General features: G+C 54.6%; 1 protein-coding gene across 1 annotated transcript in view; it reads right to left on the reverse strand.

Annotated features, from left to right (window-relative positions):
- Window positions 1-1,330: 1,330 nt before the first annotated feature.
- PREX1 (phosphatidylinositol-3,4,5-trisphosphate dependent Rac exchange factor 1) overlaps window positions 1,331-17,150 on the reverse strand; it is a 177,224-nt gene continuing 161,404 nt past the window's right edge. The window contains exons 29-40 of the mRNA XM_068986839.1: window positions 16,945-17,035; window positions 14,933-15,061; window positions 13,285-13,326; window positions 11,671-11,888; window positions 9,739-9,838; window positions 7,537-7,680; window positions 7,327-7,441; window positions 5,805-5,871; window positions 4,628-4,800; window positions 4,043-4,145; window positions 3,724-3,791; window positions 1,331-1,991 (exon numbers count right to left, since the gene is read on the reverse strand). Coding sequence (XP_068842940.1) covers window positions 1,949-1,991; window positions 3,724-3,791; window positions 4,043-4,145; window positions 4,628-4,800; window positions 5,805-5,871; window positions 7,327-7,441; window positions 7,537-7,680; window positions 9,739-9,838; window positions 11,671-11,888; window positions 13,285-13,326; window positions 14,933-15,061; window positions 16,945-17,035 — 1,293 coding nt within the window. The 3' untranslated portion in view covers window positions 1,331-1,948. The remainder of the gene's footprint in view (window positions 1,992-3,723; window positions 3,792-4,042; window positions 4,146-4,627; window positions 4,801-5,804; window positions 5,872-7,326; window positions 7,442-7,536; window positions 7,681-9,738; window positions 9,839-11,670; window positions 11,889-13,284; window positions 13,327-14,932; window positions 15,062-16,944; window positions 17,036-17,150) is intronic.

Here is a 17,150-nt window from a genome sequence, read left to right on the forward strand (position 1 = left end):
ATATAAAGACAGTGATTTTCTTGGCGCATCTGAGATGCAGACCCACCCCGTGATCTCAGGTAGTCCTCACCACTCCCCTGCAGGGAATATATACGTACTGCCCTCATTTTAGAGGAGGAAACTGAGGTTAATGTGGTAACTCACTGTACCGAGGGAACCGTCCTCTGCGCCATCTTCACGGCGGTTGCTTACTCCGCCTATGACACGTGCAGGCCCAACCACCCCCAATGCCACCAGGGTCAGCCCCGAAGGAACCCACCACAGATCAGGATCTTTGTATTATAAACCAACTTTTAATAATAATAAAAAAATCTATCATGAATTGAATGAGAAGATCTGTACATCGTAAAGTAAACCAGTGCACAACGCCCTTGTCCGCAGGGAACACTCTCCCTTTCTGCCATGGGGGTCCTTATTTGTACCAGGCTACCTCTGTCCAGCGACAAGCTCACCTCTTGCAATCTGATGCAGGGTGGCAAGAGAGGGAAGGCGACTCCTGGGGATGCAGGGAGCCAAGATGTTGATGCGGCTTCAAGCCTGCAGGGCAGAGGGAAAACTACACCTGATCTCACCCATCAGCCAAGGCTGGAAAGACATGTCTCTGCTGGTGACAGGAGCTGGAGGGACAAACTCCAGGGATGGGGAGGGTGGGGAAGGGGGCCAGACAGGGGGTAGATCCTGCGTAGGTTCCTGTGCCCAGGTGGCCAGGGTAGCTTCCGGTCTCTCTGGCTGGCTGAGAAGTCCCAAATGCCCTGCTGCTGCCTTGCTCTGGATTAACATTAAAAAATAAATTACAGAAGCCACCACTCAGGGTATCCCTGCAGCCCCTCTACCACAGAGGACAGACACTGGTGTGGGACTGCCTCTTCAGTGGATAGTTCAACTCCCTCCAGCCCCTAGGCCTGGCCCAGCCACCTCTGAAACCCTTGGAGCCAGCCATTCAAAGAACAAAGTCATTCACCCTAATACAGGCCAATGGCTAGAGAACTGAAGGTGGGTAGGGAAAGGAACCCTAGTCGATACCTGTAAGCAATATCTTAAGACCCTAATACTTAAAAAGATGAAATACCGACATTTCTTCAATTTTCAATAATTTAGTTTTTTTTTCTTTTTTTTTAGTAGAACTGGGAAAAGTTGTCAATACTACTTTATGTTGGTCCCCTGTTAGACAATATAGCTTTCTTTGAAATTTAAAACACAAATATATACTCACACAACCTGGGGGGTGGGGGGCGGGGGATGGTGGGGGGAAGCGGGAATCTCAACACAACCAACGACAACATAAAAATCCCAAAATAAACCATAGAGAGTTCACGCCATATAAATAAAATTGGGGCAAATCTTGTGCCCTGGGCTGATGGCTCCAGTTCTAATGGCGTTGATAGAGGAAGCCAGGGTGGCTTTCAACCGTCCTCTTGGTAATAAGTGTTGTGCCCTGTCCCTCTGTCTTTTGTGGCAGAGGTCTGGCTTTTCTGAGTCCATTGGAGAGGTTAGTACAGGGTTAAAGGGGGATCTGGAAGCTAAGGTGAGGAAGAGACACATGTGGTCACCTGGAATGTGGACTTAGAAGGAAACCAGAGGTTTCCAAAGTGCAGGCTAAGCCACGGGCCTCCAGCTGCAGTGCCCCTGACATCTCCCGTGTCCTGGGAACTTCCAGACAGGAGCCCAGGCCCTGGAGGCACCCATCAGTTCTGTGGGTCCCCAGGACCCCCTCTGGCTTCTGGCAGAAGTGTGGAGAACGTGCCGGCCCAGGGCCAATCGCCAGTTCATCCGCGAGTCAGGGCACCGTTTATCCTCCCAGGAGGTGACGTGATGGAGGAGGCTGGGCAGATCTCGAGGCAGGCGGAGTGGAGGCCTCGGGCCAGCTCTGGAGAAGGCCGCATGGCCCCCTGTGTCCTTGCAAACCCCGGCTCCAGAGGATGCAGCCGGGCATCAGGCACCTCGGCGTTTAGAGGTCTCCGTCCACCGGTGGCTGGCAGAGGCGGTAGAGCCTGGTGGATGGAGGTGAAGAGGATGAGGGGCGGCCACGGCTCGTTATTATTATCGTCGCAACGTGATTTATGTGAACGTGCAATCATGCCCAGAAAGCAAAACTCAGCAGGTGTAAGAAGATGCAGAGTAAAAAATTATTGAGGTCGCCCACACTCTCCTCCAGCAGGCCAGTCCCCGCCCCTCAGCAGTCTTGCTCTCTCCAGATCGGCATGGGGTGTGCAAATACAGACGCAAACACATGCACCCATTTGTGTGTCAAGATACGCATGTGGGTGTGTGATTACACGTGTGGGTATCTGTGCATTTTTCCACACTAATGGTGGCCAAGGAGACCCAGCACTCTGCCCCTGGAGCTTTTCATTTAATATATCTTGGGGGCTTCTCCCTGTAGCACGTGCAGGCCTGCCTTGGGTTTCTTTCTGCACTGGGAGGATTCTGAGCCCCACCTCACGTAGAAGGAGTCACTAAGAGGTTTCAAGCAGGAGAGAGCATATATGCTGTGTGAGAAGGATAGCAGGGGGACCAGACAGGAGGTGGCCGCAGAGACACAGACAAGACAGGGAAGCAGCAAGGTGCAGGGCGTCAGGAAGGGGATGGTCTGGGTTCAGAAGGGCAGCTCTGATTCTGTGTGTTAGCTGTGTGCCCTCGGACAAGACACCTAGCCTCTCTGGGCCTCACTGTCCCCACTGTCCATGGCAGATAACACAAGTACCTTGCTCACAGAGTTGTTGTTTAAGCAAATGAGTCAATATAGGTAAGGAGATGGGAATGGTGCCTGGAGCAGGGGAAGTGACATAGAAAAGCATTTAAGGGACTTCCCTGGTGGTCCAGTGGCTAGGACTCACACTCCCGATGCAGGGGCCCAGGTTCAGTCCCTAGTAGGGGAGCTAGATCCCACACACCGCAACTAGGAATGCGCAACTAAGAATCTCGCACGCCACCACTAAAGATCCTGCCTACCATGATGAGGATTCCGCACGCGGCAACTAAGACCCGGAACAGCCAAACACATAAAAAATAAAGAAATAAATTTTGAAAAGTATTTAAAAGCAACATGGGCCAAGAGTGTAGGCAAAAGCTAATGGAACACATGTAAGATCTGAATGAGTTCTTGTATCGCTCCAACACCGTTTCCTAGTCTTGACAATGTCCTGTGGTTACATGAGACATTATCCTGGCTGAGGGGGGTGGGCGTTGCTACATGAAGGACCCCTGAAAACTCTGTATTATTTTTCTAACTTCTTGTGGTCAAACTATTTCAAAATAAAAAGCTATTTAAACAGTGTGGGCCGATGTCAATAGCAAATCAGGACAGTGTGGATGGAGAGAGAAGACGCACTAAAATGAATTATTCCTAGGACAGGGGTCTGCGCACAGGGCTACAAGAAGGTCTGGCACTGACTCGGGGACGACGGGGCCATGAGGACAGGAAGAAGCAGTGGGCTGAGGGCTCCGAGGGCAGCAGAGAAACAGCAGTGGGCAAGCAAGTTGGGGGGCACACAGATCATTGCCCCACGCTTCACTCGGGCCCGGCCTCACTTTCCCAGCCAAAGTGGGAGCCCTGGGAGGTGACAGACTAAGTCGTATTTGTTGTTTCCCAAAGTAGGGGATCCCATAAATGAGAGGGGAGGATCCATCCGAATGCCAGGGCGTCTGTCTGGGGTGAGCCCAACCCCAGGGAAGGGAGCAGAGGGAAGGAGTTGGGGGGCGGGGGAGGTGACAGCCACTCACCGCGGGGCGCCCTGGGGCACCTGGTCCTTGACCCGGAGGTTTTTGGCCAAAATCTCCACCCTGGGGCCCTGGAAAGAGAGAACAGTGAGGGCCCAGCTGTCTCTTGGTGGAGCGCAGGGCGCTTGAGGAGGTGGGTGGGTGTGGGTGGGGTGACTGGGAGATCCCCAGAAGCTAAGATCTGCAGCCCCTCCAGAGGGGACACGGTCATCAGCCCCATCCCCAGACGGCCCCTCATCCCACCCGGGCTGTGAGCCCACCACGCCCCGGCCTGGGCACCTCCCCTGCAGCCTGACGGGGCCCTGGGGCCTAGACAGCCCACCTGCTTCCGCATGATGTCTGTGGCCTGCATGATGCACTTGGGCAGCAGCCCGTGGCTCCGCGCCAGGATGGCCGCCTGCTCCAGGGAGAGGCTCAGGGTGCTCCTGCAGTGGGGCGGCAAGGGGTGGGGGGCAGCACGTGAGACTTGGGCGACGTCCTGCCCCCCACACAGCACCCAAAACCCCGATCGGAGCAGCAGGGACAACGGACAGAAGCGAGAGAGTGGTCCAGCCCGGCCCCAACCAAGACGGGCGCCCATTCCTGCCAGTGTTCTACGGATGCTCCAGCAGAACCAGGGGCCTCAGCCGCTCGGTCACGCCAGCCAGAGTCAGGGGGCTGGGAAGTTCGGCAGCTCTCCCAGGACCACCTTCCCCTGAGGTCCCATCTCACAGCGGGCAAACTGAGGCCGAGAGTGGGCCCTGGCCTTGTCTGGGCTCAACAGGGAGCGGAAGAACCAGGTTTCGAAGCAGGCCTCCAGTCTCCCACCTTGGGGCCCCAACCCCCAGGGGCACGCCCAGCCCCCTCCCGGCCACGCCCCCACGCTGGGCCCCACCCCCTAGAGGTCCGGCCACGCCCCCCTCCGCACCTCTGCATGCCTGTGCCGCACATGGCGATCTGGCAGGCCCCCAGGCGGTAGCAGAGTTCGGAGGAGATAGGGATGAGGCCGGCGCCCAGGCTCCCGGCGGCACCAGACTTGGGGTGGACCAAGGACTTCATGAGGCGGCAGAGCTCATCCAGGGCGTTGATGGGGCGAATCAGCTGCGAGGTGCACAGGCCCGGATGGTCAGAGGAGGGCCCCCGACCCGGCCTTCCGCCCCAGTCTTCACCTCCGATCAAGCTCTATCACAGCAGGTGTCTTCCCCACTCTGTCACCGGGGTGACAAAGCCAGGACTCTTCCACGAACCCTGCGGCTGCCCCACAAGCTGGCATTCGGCACTCACAGTATGTTTCAGGCCAAACCCTCCCATCTAATTCTCTTCCCCTGCACAGGTGAAGCCAAGAGCCAACACCCCTCCCCGTCCTCTCCAAACAGCAGCCCCTCCCCGGGAACAGTCTGTGGCTCCCCCCAACCCCCGGCTTGTCTGGCATTGCCAGTGCAGGCACAGAACTCTGCCAAGGCTTTCTGTGTCGTCTTTAGACTGCCAGCAGACTACAAACTCCCAAAAGGCCGTGTCCACCCCTTCTCCTGGAACCCCAGCCTCAGTCTGAGGCCAGGAGCCCCCATAGTACTGTCAAAATTGAGGCCCCATAGTGCCTGGGCAGAGGGAGAAAGGCCTGGAGCATGCAGGGGACGGGGTGGGGCAGGAGGTGGGGGAGGGTGGGCACAGCCCCTCGAAGGCCAAGTGTGACACACAGGAGCGTGGCTGGAACAGCCAGATCTTTCCATTGCTCAGGACAGGCCAGAAGCCTCCGTTTTATGGGAAATCTTTTGACTTTTAAATGCTGGCAACAAATAGGAAACAAACAAAAAGAACACTGCATGGCCATGTCTGGCGTGGGGCTCCAGTCCCAGAGCGATGCTGCAAGGAGTGGGTGCCAGGGAGAACACATCACCTAAGGAATTCTAAAGCGGGTCAGGAAGAAATTGGAATTTCTAGAATGGGGAGGGTGCTGGAGACCCCAGGAGACGTCCTGGAGAAGGGACTGCAGAGGCAGTGTCCCAGCCAGCATTCTGGCTGGGTGTCACCCTGGTCGCTGTCCAACCAGGCAAACCCCTGGCCCTGCCCAGATTCCACGGCAGGTGAGGGGAGAGAGGGCACACCTGGTCTATCTTCACTGCCGTGGTGCTGGCGTCCGTGGGCAGGTTAGACCGTTCCAGGTAAAATGCCCTGAAAGAGAAGAAAAGTGTGAGGCTGGGGCCGCCACACCCACCACCCCATCCCCTTCTCCCGCCCCTGCCCCACCACAGCCGCAGCCTCTGTCTCCCAACAACTCAACGAAAGGAATCAGGGAGAGCGGCTGACACAGCTCTCCGTGCCCACAGTCATCTGCTCCTCCAACAGCCCAGGAGGAAGCAGGAAGGGTGCTCAAATGCCACCTCGCCCCACTGCCCATCTGAATCAGCACCCCACGCTCTCTCCCGTGCTGGTGTGTCTCTCCTCTGACACCACCATCACTTGATACGTCACACTGCTCTGTTTACTGGTTTATTGCTCATCTCCCCTTCTAGAACAGCACTCAGCCAACTTTTTCTGCAGAGGCCCGAACAGTTGGCATTTTAAGCTGTGTGGACCAGTCTGTCTCTCTAGAGATGCTACACAGCTCTGCTGCTGCAGCACAAAAGCAGCCACAGACGATACATACACGGATGAACATGGCTGTGTGCTAATAAAATCTATTGACAAAACGGGGTGGTGGGTCCAGGGGCCATGGCTGCTCTAGAATCTATACTCCATCAAGAACAAGCTTTGTTGTCACTGCTGACTCCTAGGCAAGCACCCAGAACAGAGCCCGGCCCACGGAAGGTTTCAACTGACAGGTGCTAAAGAAAAGGATGAATGCAGATCACAGAGACCGTATTTTAAATATTCAGCAAACGGCAGAGAACAGACCGATGGCATTGATCGATCCAAAGAGATGCCAGATGTAATAACAGAGGTGAATGTTCTCCCTGCACAGACAAATGAAAGTATCATTCTCCCATTTCCAAATGGTAAAGCTGGGCTAGGCCCCCTTACCACACCCTGACACCCTGGTGTCCTATTTCTTAGCCCACCTTCTTCATGGTGGGAGAAGGTGAGGCAGAAGGAGGAAGGGGCCAGAGTCGGGGTGGCAGGAGTGGAGCTCCTTCCTTGGGCCCAAGGCTTCCTCCTGGTGAGTGTGGCCCCTATTCTCCTCTTCTCCTTGGGGGGGGGGGGGGTCTCCTCTGAGCAGGACCAAGGCCCTGGGGTTACACCCCTCACTCACAGGCAAGGATCCTAGGGCCCCCGTCACGGCTCCCTCCCCCATGCAGAATGAAACAGGCATCTCCTCTCAGCTGGCAGGACCTTCTACGAAGCCAAGCAGACCCAGGTCAGAGCTCAGCTCAGCCACTGTCTAGCTGCATCCCTTGGGTGTGCTCCCTGGGCCTCAGTTTCCCTCATCTGTAAAATGGGTTAGAAAGGTAACTTCTGTGAGAATCTGAGGAGCTCGTGTAGGCAGAGGGACTGACACACAGCAGGTGCTCAAGAAACGGCACTTTGCCCGCCCGGGCACTGGGGGCTCTCTGGTGCCTTCCATGCAAAGGCCCCCTCCAGATGACAGTGTCCAGGATCCTGGCCCCAACATGAGGCCCACGCAGGCACCTGAGTTTGCGGTAATACTGCTGGACCTTCTCCAGAGACTGGGCGTTGATCTCCTGCTGCAAATCTTCCACAGCCTGGCTGCCTGGAGGAGGCGAGACCTCCACATTCTCCAGAGCTGTGAAGGGAGAAGATGGGCGAGGCAGGCGCTTGGCTCCCAGCGGGCACAGCCGTTCCCCTGTGGGGCCCCCACAGCCCGGCTCCGCAGCTCACCTTTCGTGAAGAGCACAGTGTGCAGCCTCAGGCTGGCCCCGCTCTCCAGGCGGGAGGGCAGCTTGGAGAAGTGGTAGCTGTCCAGGTAGAGGACCACCTTCAGCGCCTGCCGGCTGCCCTCGATGTGGTAGAAGACGTTGGTGTCTGTGGGGGGACATGGTGGGCCAGGGACACAGCTGTGGGGGCAGCTTCAGACCCTCCTTCAGACCCCAGAGCCGCGGCTACAGGCCTCCCTGCCCTCCCATCCAGGGGCGCCTGAGACAGCCCCATCGCCCCACGCTCAGAGGAGCAGCCTCTGACCTTCCTTTTCCCCCTCCCTCAACAGGTCTGTTTCCACTGCTTAGTTCTGAGGCCTGACACTGATTCTGTCCAGCTGGGGAGTCGTCCACGCTTGTCTTCAGAGCCTCACCAAGGCTCCTTGCAACCTCGCCTGGTAGCCTCCACCGGGCAGAAGCTGCCTTCAAACAGCACCTGCATCTTGCTTACACCCATAAGGAAGAGCACGCGGCTGGGTGACATTGGCACCCCATCCGGTGCCCGTGGCAGATATCACTAATCAAGGTGATTCTCTCTGAGCCCAACTTGGCCTCTAGACAGGCAGCCACTGTTAACCAATTCCAACAGGCACCTGAAACGAAACCCACTGTGCAACTAGGCTCCAGTCCACATATTCTCAACAGGGTGCTATTGCCTCTAAGGAGGTGAAAACTGGTTCTTATGGGGAAAGCAAAAAAAATTTACCCTTTTCATGTATAAAGCACAGACAGACATACAATACCTAAATGGATATATAGTATATCCATCATACTAAAACTTCATGGGGGTGTGTGAGTGAAGTCGCTCAGTCGTGTCCAACTCTTTGCGACTCTGTGGACTATAGCCTGCCAGGCTCCTCCATCCATGGGATTTTCCAGGCAAGAATACTAGAGTAGGTTGCTATTTCTTTCTCCAGGGGATCTTCCTGACCCAGGGATCGAACCTGGGTCTCCCACACTTGCAGGCAGACTCTTTACTCTCTGAGCCACCAGGGAAGCCCCATGGGGGTGTGTGGCGATCAGCAAAAAATTGTCTAAATAGGCTTCTCAGTGAGGTGATAAAACAACAACAACAACGAAAAGGACCAGTGGTTCTCAAATTTTGCTGCTGCGTTCAGTTGCTAAGTCATGTCCAACTCTCTGTGACCCCACACCAGGCTCCTCTGTCCTCTACTAGCTCCCAGAGTTGGCTCAAATTTGCGTCCAGGTCTTCAAACTAGCATGCTTCAAAATCACCAGGAGAACTTATTAACACAGATTTCTAGGCTCTGCTTCCAGTTTTGGATTCAGGAAGTCCTGGATGGGGCCCAGAATTAGTTTTTCCAACAATCCTCCAGGTGCTGGTCCAGGGATCACAGAGAACCATGACTCTGGAACTGAGCCCAGTGGTTCTCAGTCCTGGCTGTACATTTAAGTTTTCTGGAAAACCTATCTAGAATCCCAATGTCCAGGATTCATCCCACAGACTGAATCTGAATTGCCAGGGCCAGGAGTAGGACCAAGCCTCAGTATCTGAAAAGCTCCCTGGCTGATCCCAGTGCTGTCAGGGCTGGGACTGGGCAAGACTGTGAGATCCAGGAGGGCAGAAACCACGGCCACGTCTCTCTCCACTGCAGCCCCAGAACCTAAAACTGAGCCTGACACACAGGATGTGCTCGTAATTACAGTGATGTGGATAGATGGATGGGGGGTTGGATGGATGGTGGACAGATGGGGTAAATGGGTAGAGGGATGGGTGGGTGAATGAATACATGGATGGATAGATGGGTGGATGGATGAGTAGATCAATAAATGGATGAGTGGGTGGGCACACAGAAAGATGGGGGGAGGGAGGGAGAATGAAAGGAAAGAAGAAAATTATGGTGTTAAATTCTTAGAAAATCTTAACACATCTTCATTCCAAAGAAGGGTATCTCTGGGAGTTTTCATTAAGAACTGGGTACTGGCTGTTTTTCCCTCCTAAGTGCTGTTGGAGATGGCTGGGTTTATATGAAATGAGACCCCCTTCTTCCACATATGTTGGGAGCAGGCAGTTTGAAAGCATTGTGTCCCAGGTCAACCTTAGGCAGCTGGCCTGGTGGCAGAGGGAGGAGCAGGGTGACCCCAGAGCAGTCCCTTCTACCCCGGAACCCGGACTCTCTCAGTGGGGGTGAGAGGAATCACTCACTGGCCACACAGTTCTCATCCAGCTGCTTGAAGGAGAAGGTGACGTTGTCCAGCTCCGAGAGGGTCACCCAGATGTCCTCCAGCATGGTCCGTTCCTCCTTCTGCAGGAGGAAGACAGGGTGGAGGAGTCTCAGATCCCACCCCTGCCCCGGGTTTTATTTCAAGATGCTGCAATTCAACTCCGTTTGACACACCAGGCTGTGGCCGTTCCAGGCAGGAGGTCCTGTGCGGGGGTCTCCAGGGCTGGACAGGAGATCACGTTCACTCCAGGCCTGTCCCACCTCTTCCAGGTCAGAGCCCACCTCTGCTCTAACGTGCCAGGTGGCCCTCTTTCCTGAGCCCTCCCACCAATCCCACTGAACCGTTCCAACCCAGCACCCAGTTCAGAGCCTGCATGTCTTGACGACTGGTAAATTAACACACGGGGTCCCGGTGACCTCATCTAAGAGGAAGGAAGTGAGGACTGGGTGTTCACGTCCAGAAATCAAGTGAGAAGGGATCTGCCATCAGGCGGGCGCCCGTCTGCAGCATCGGCCAGCAGAGGGAACACCAAGGCCACGCTTTCCCAACCGGCCGGCAGTTGTGACTTCTCCTCCCACCTGGGAAAATGTCTAGGAGGCTCAGAGCTACAGAAGCCAGGGGAGCTCCAGCCTGGGCGTGCGGGTGGAGGAAGAAATACCACAGAGCAGGTTTTTACTCCTGGGGGGCATCGGCTCTAAGTACCAGTACCCAACAATGCTGAGTCACTGGCTCTGCCCTCACCCCCAGGGGCTGGTGGAAGGACCACCCTGATACTGAGCCCCGAGAGTGAACAAGCAGGGCAACGAGGGATAAAAGAGAAGGTGCAGAGAAAGCAGATCAGCTGGGGGAACTGGGCTTAGCATCGGGCTCCCACAGTTCACACCCGCTCCCTGGGCCTTAGTGTTCTCATCCTTAAAAAGCGGGTATACTGCCTTGGGGCTACTGCAAAGACTAAACCAGAAGCTATTTGCACCAAGGAAGTTTCCCTGGATCATCACAAAAGTCTGCTCACGGGTCTCCCAGCCTCTGCCCTTACCCCTCCACACTCTTCCCCACCCCGCAGCCCCAGGTGATCCTTTAAGTGCCAAAGTGAGATCCTGTCCCTTCTCTGCTCAAAACCCTCCCCTGGCTGCCACCCACGCGAAGGAACAGCCAAAGTCCTACAAGAGCCTGCGAGACCTACACAGTCAGACCCCGGTGGGTTCTCAGGACTTGCTGCCCCTCGCTGGGCTCACTGTTCCAGCCATGCTGGGAACCTTGCTGTTTCTCAAACACTGTGTGCCTGCTCCAGCCTCAGGGCCTTTGCACCTGCTGTCTTCTCTGCCTGGAGGGCTCCTCCCCAGGGTCCGAAGGCTCATCCCCTCCCCTCTTTTGGTTCTTGGGTCAGAGGTCACCTTCTTCGTGAGGCTCCCGGCGGCCACCTTATCACACTTTCAACTGCCACTGCCCACAGACCTTCCTGCCCCCTCCTCTGCTTTTCTCCTTCCCCCTTATCGCTTTACACGAGGATTTCTCAACTGCAGCACGACTGACACTTGGGGCCTAGATAATTCTCGGCTGAGGGCTGGGGTGGCTGAGCACCCTGGAGGAGCAGCCCGGCCCCTGGCCTCTACGCACCAGACACCAGTACCTCCTCTACCGAAAATGTCTCCAGACATTGCCGCGTGTCCCCTGGGGGCAGAACTGCCCCGGTGAGAACCAGAGGTCTACACCATCCATGTCCTCGGCTACTTATTTTGATCTCCCCAAAATCAGGATATAAGATTCCCGAGTATAAGAACGTGGTGCTATGTCCAGCGCCGGGTCCCCGGTGCCTAAAACAGGGGCACCCAGCAGGTTCTCAGCGAGCCGCTGCTGAATGAATGAACGAGGAGCATGACGGTGGAACGAGCTCTCCCCCGGCCCCACTCACCACGGCCGGCGAGAGCAGGGACTGGCAGTGCAGCAGGACGCCTGTGGCCGCCACCTGCTCCAGCCACTTGCGGCTGGCGTCCCGGCTGCTCTCCTCGTACTCGCCGTTGTTGTTGTAGCGGTAGCTTAGGGCTGCCAGCAGCTGCTCGGAGAAGGCGCACACGGCGGCCACCAGGGCCTGGCAGAAGATGCCGTCCCGCCGCAGCTGCAGCTCTGTGTCTGCGGGCGGAGGGGGCGGAGGGGCCACGCGGGGCCATCAGCAGGCTGGCACCCCGAAACCCCGAACTAGCCCCCTCTCCCCTAACCGGACCACCCATCTGGGCCCAGCTTGCCAAAATTCTCTTCATCCCCTGGCACCAAAAGCCAACTCCATTAAAAACTGACTCTCCAAAAGCAAGCCGATCGCGGCAAAACTCAACTCTCTCAATGACCCATCTGCCTATTAAAAATAAAATAAAATAAAACCGGGGCTGCTTTGGTGGTCCAGTGGTGAAGACGTCACCTTCTGATGCAGGAGGTGGGGGTTCGATCCCTGGTTGGGGGGCTAAGATCCCACATGCCTCACGGCCAATAAACCAGAAGCAACGTTATGACAAATTTAGTAAAAACTTAAGAAAAAAAACTAATCCTCATAAAAAAAAAAAAAAATCTTTAAAAAACAAACTTGTGATTTCCCTAACAGTTGCCCCAAACCCCTACCTTCAGCTGTTCCTTTATTTATTAGGAAATGTCTCAGCCTTGACCAAGAATGACAGTGACAACAAGCTCCATGTTTGAAGGAAGGCAGTTTACCATTTTGTCTGTTTTTGAGACGTATACCTTCTTCCTATCATCCCTCCCCCCCCACCTCCAATTCCTTGGCCCCTGCGTGTGATGTGATTTTCAGAACTGGCAATTTCAGGCAATTGGTCATTTAGGCCCCTTAATCTTCAGAAAGGGATTTTTTGTTTTTCTTTTGTCTGCACCACTCGGCTTACGAGATCTTAGCTTCCCCCCAAAAAATGCTAAACCCGGGCCCCTCACGGTGAAAGTGCCGCGTCCTCACCACTGAACCAGGTAATTCCCTGAAAGGGATTATTGTTGATGACTGGCAACAGCCAACAGGTTTTCTGTGCCCAATTTTGACCTAGATCCTATTCTAGCTGCCCCATGGCTGAGAATTTCTAGAAGGATGGGACAGAACACCTCCAAGATTCCCCTGGGCATCCATCACCCCTCTTCCTTCCCACCATCTGTAAGGGCAGGAAGCCCCAGGCTGGGGCTGAGGGCTCCACCGGCAGGAAGCCTCTGAAATCATCACTGTTGTATGCTGGGTCCTCACTGAGATCAGCCCAGGCCTGGGAGGTGACAAGAGAGAGTGCTCCTAGCTCCAGGGCCTGAGACTTGTCCCCTAGACACAGGAGGAGGAAATGAGATCCGAGAAGTTCTCAAGGCGCTGGAGGCCACAGGGCTTCTCCCCCGCAGGCAGGCCCCAAGGACCCTGCGGAAGTCAACCTTGGTCGGCAGGAGAGGCCTTCCCTGGGCTGCGGTCACGAGCACCAGCTGCTGGGACAGCCTCTCCTGGATATACCCAGCATATGCACCTTGCAGACCGTTGCCCTTTCAAAGCTCTCACCTGTGCACTTCAGCAAGGCCAGGAGCAGCTGGTTCTTTCCATCTGGAAGGAGAAGGGACCGAGAAGGGAGATGCACTAAGTGGAGTAAGCAGAAGATGCCGGCAGAGCCAAGCCTGCCCCCCGGCCCACGTGCTCTGGCCCTCTTTCCTGTGAAGCTCAGGGTACAGACAGCCAGGTTCAGGAAGCTTTGAATGAGCGTTGAGTAGATTCCAGAAACCTCAGACATCCAGGGGTTGAAACCCCAACTGTTATCTGCACCCCAGTTGTTTATATACACCCACCAAACAAAGACTGAAACCAGCCCCTGCAACTCCTGGGCCAGAGCCCCAGCACAAGCCTTGTACCTGCTCAGGCACATATGCGTATAGGTGCTCACATAAGTTCACACGCATCCTAAGGTACCTATTCACGCCACCCTACACGGCCAAGCCCTGCCCACATGCAGACAAAGCTCAGATCTTCCAGACACAGGCTAACAACCTGATTTCTTTCCTTCACATAAAGGCTCTTGGGCCCAGAAGGGGCTTAGAAAAACCTGAAAGGCCTTTGGGTCTGGGCTCTTGTAATACATTCTGTCCTGGGGAGGCCCCAAGATGCAGGGACGGTGTGATAGGAACACCAGCGTCTGCTTACTGAGGACTTACTGTATGCCAGGCACTGTACCAAGTGCCTTATTTGTACTGACTCATTCACTCCTCACAACAACACATAAGGGAAGGCGCCCTGTGAACCCATTTTACAGTGGAGAGACTGAGGCACAGAGACATCAAGAAACTTGCCAAGATCACACAGCCAATAAGTGGGAGAGCTGGGGTTCAAGCCCTGGCCGTCTGGCTCCAGAGTCCATGTTAATAACCAATGACAGCTTTGGAAAACAGGACAGCTCAGGGCCAACCCAGACTTCCAACTCAGAGGGGGCTGTTCCTGGGGTCATGAGCCTGGGGCCAAGTACCCCCTGCTATGCTGATCAAATGTCTCCCTGGCCTGGGCTCCTTTTAACCCAGGAGCCTCAGGTTCAAATGCTGCCAAGGGCCAGGCAGGTAACATAAGGGGCGTGAAGCAGACCCTGGCCCACAGGGTATGGCGGGGTCCAAGAGGGCTGGAAGGCTCCCCTCCCCAAACTAAAGATGGAGGCCACCATTCATCTCCAAGCAAGTGTGAATGCAGGGCTGCAGGCCTGTTACTGCCAGATCATCTGATTTTTCAAGAATAGCCAGATGTCTAGACTTCTTTGTGGGCTTTCAGATTATAAATATTCACATTTTTTAACGCTAGAGCATCCAAACCTACCTGTCGGCCCAAGTCTGATAAGGACCCTCTCTCCCCTCAACACACACCTGTATCCTTGATCATAAACAATAGAAACCTAACTAAATCCACAGCTTTGGAAGCTGGGAAGGAACAAGCTCGGCCTTCTTAGCCTCCTGATTCTGTGAGGGCGCCCCCGGGCACCCCAGATGAGCAGTCCCCTGACCACGTGTGTACTGTCCCAGGGCCTTGAGAAAGGGGCACTGGCTCTTCCTGTCCTCTCCCTGGGCCTAGAGAGACATGGGCACAGAGGTGGACCCACTGCTGACCCCCCCATGTCCCACACTAAGAACCGGAGGCCGCAAGATCGCCGCGTGACAGCCTTCCCTGCCCGACTGACCTTCCACGTATCTCTGGATGTTGTCCACCAGGGTCTTGATGGAATTGGGGAGGTTCCAGGGGTCCTCCTGAATGCTGATCTGGATCAGGTTCCGGCCACGGATTGTACACTCCTCTTTCTGTTTGAACTCTGGAGCAGGAAAGTAACAGTGGGGCAGAAAAGAGACAGGGAGCTTTGAGAAATGGTGCCACCACGGCCTCTGTCCCATTGCTAGATTCCAAAGCTCAGAATCTTAGGTCAAGGATGCTGGCGAGAGCCTTGGGTATCATCTGGTCCATGGGAAGGCAAATAGATTGTAAGTGTGCTGCTAATGGATAGTACTATACCCATGGCAGACATCACTACTCAATCTCAGCACTCCTTTCTACTAGTCTGAGGATGGGACTCCTAGCAGGCGCAACCAATCCAATGCAGAATCACAAATGAATCTCAGCATTTTCTTCTCCTGAGCCTGAATGTAGTCACAGAAGCATCCTCAGGTCCCACCCCCTCACAGCCACAACCAAGCTGGCACATGAGCTATAACCTAGCGTAACCTTTTCCCTACACAGAGGAGGAAGCCGAGGCACAGAGTGGGGAAAGTGGCTTGCCTAAAGCGACTCATCAAGGCAGTGAGCAAGATGGGACTTGAATCTGACCCCAGACAGGCTGACGGAGGCCTCTGTTCCTTTGGCCTCGTGTCTGCTACACAGTCTCAAGTTTCTGAGATATTTTATGGTTTCGGCTCCTCTGAGTTTGACATTTCTTCTTTCAGAGGTCCATCCCAGGCAGAGATGACCCTGAGACTGTCGGAAGGGCTCTGCTAGGGCACCCCAACCCCTCACCAATTCCGACCCTCACTTAGAAGCAACTGGTTCTTTATCTCATGCACCCTACTGGAAATTCCTGAAGGTCAGAGGCAGTGTCTCGTTCATCTCACAAGACCCAGAGCCCACCACAAGGCTGAGCACAAGTTGGTTCTTGGAAATTACTTACTGGATATATGGATGCATGGATGAGCAGACAGATGGATGAATGGGTGGATGGGTGGGCATATGGTAGATGAATGGATGGGTGGGTGAATGGATAAGTGGATGGTAGTGGGTCAGTGGGTGGGTAGAGTGGATGGATGGATGGATGGGTAGATAAATGGGTGGGGGGATGGGTCAATGGTAAACAAGAGGAAAAGCAGGTAGAAAGACATAAATGTTGATTATTTTTCTCTCAATCATTTCGAGAAGAAAGTCTCAATTTGGTGCCGTCAAGTCCTTAACACTTCTTTAACTTGTTAACCCCTCTCATGAATAAACAACAAAGAGCTCTGGACAGACAACAGTGCCTAACTACAGTACAAGGGCAGTTTTCATTGTTGGTTCCACTGGAGTTATTATTTTATGGCATATTGTGATGATTTTCCACTTACAGGAAGTTTAATAAATTCTTTTCAAAATTAAATTTGTTAAAGGGAGACACTTTTTCAGACAAGATCTATCGATAGCAATACAGGCAGCAAATGAATATAGTTTAAAAACTGTAAAGATGTCGGCAGAGTCTGTGACTATGTCTAAAATGATGAAGAGGGTTAGGGGTTTTTGAGGGCTGGCAAACTGTGCTCCAGCCCTTTCCTTTGTGTTATACATGGGCAGACGGAGGCCCAGAAGGGCTCAGGGACAGCCCAGGGGTCCACACACGTTTTCTGTAAACGGTCAGATAGGAACTGATTTAAGCTTTGCAGGCATTTGGCTCCTATCACATGTTTTCTTTTGTTTTGTTTTGATGACTCACGATAAATAAAAAATCATTCTCAGCTCACAGTACAAAAACAGGCTGTGGGCTGGATTCAGCCCATGGGCTGAGCTTGCTGATCGCCCCTGGACTGGCCCACAGCCATTCGGCAGGTGAAGGGTACAGCGGGCAGTGTGCGGCCCAGGCAGCCTGGCCCCCATCCAGCACACAAGCCACATCACAGGCTGTGTCCCTGATGGATGCGGGCTGGCATCCCTCACCATGCCTGAGGACTCTTCTCTGCTCACCTTGTAAGCTGTGGTCCATGGGGAAATGCTTGGTCTCTTCAAAAGCTCTGCTCATGACTGGCCCCTTAAGGAGTGCGTGAATGGAGTCCACCTGGGCGAAAGGAAGCCCCGGGTTAATTTGGCCCTCAGGGCCCTCCAAGTGGCTAGAACCTGTGACCTCTGGCCCCTGCCCTGGCTCCTGACTTACGGGTTCTTACCCAGGGTGA

The sequence above is a fragment of the Capricornis sumatraensis genome, chromosome 15, assembly GCF_032405125.1.
Source record: "Capricornis sumatraensis isolate serow.1 chromosome 15, serow.2, whole genome shotgun sequence".
Lineage (NCBI taxonomy): Eukaryota > Metazoa > Chordata > Mammalia > Artiodactyla > Bovidae > Capricornis > Capricornis sumatraensis.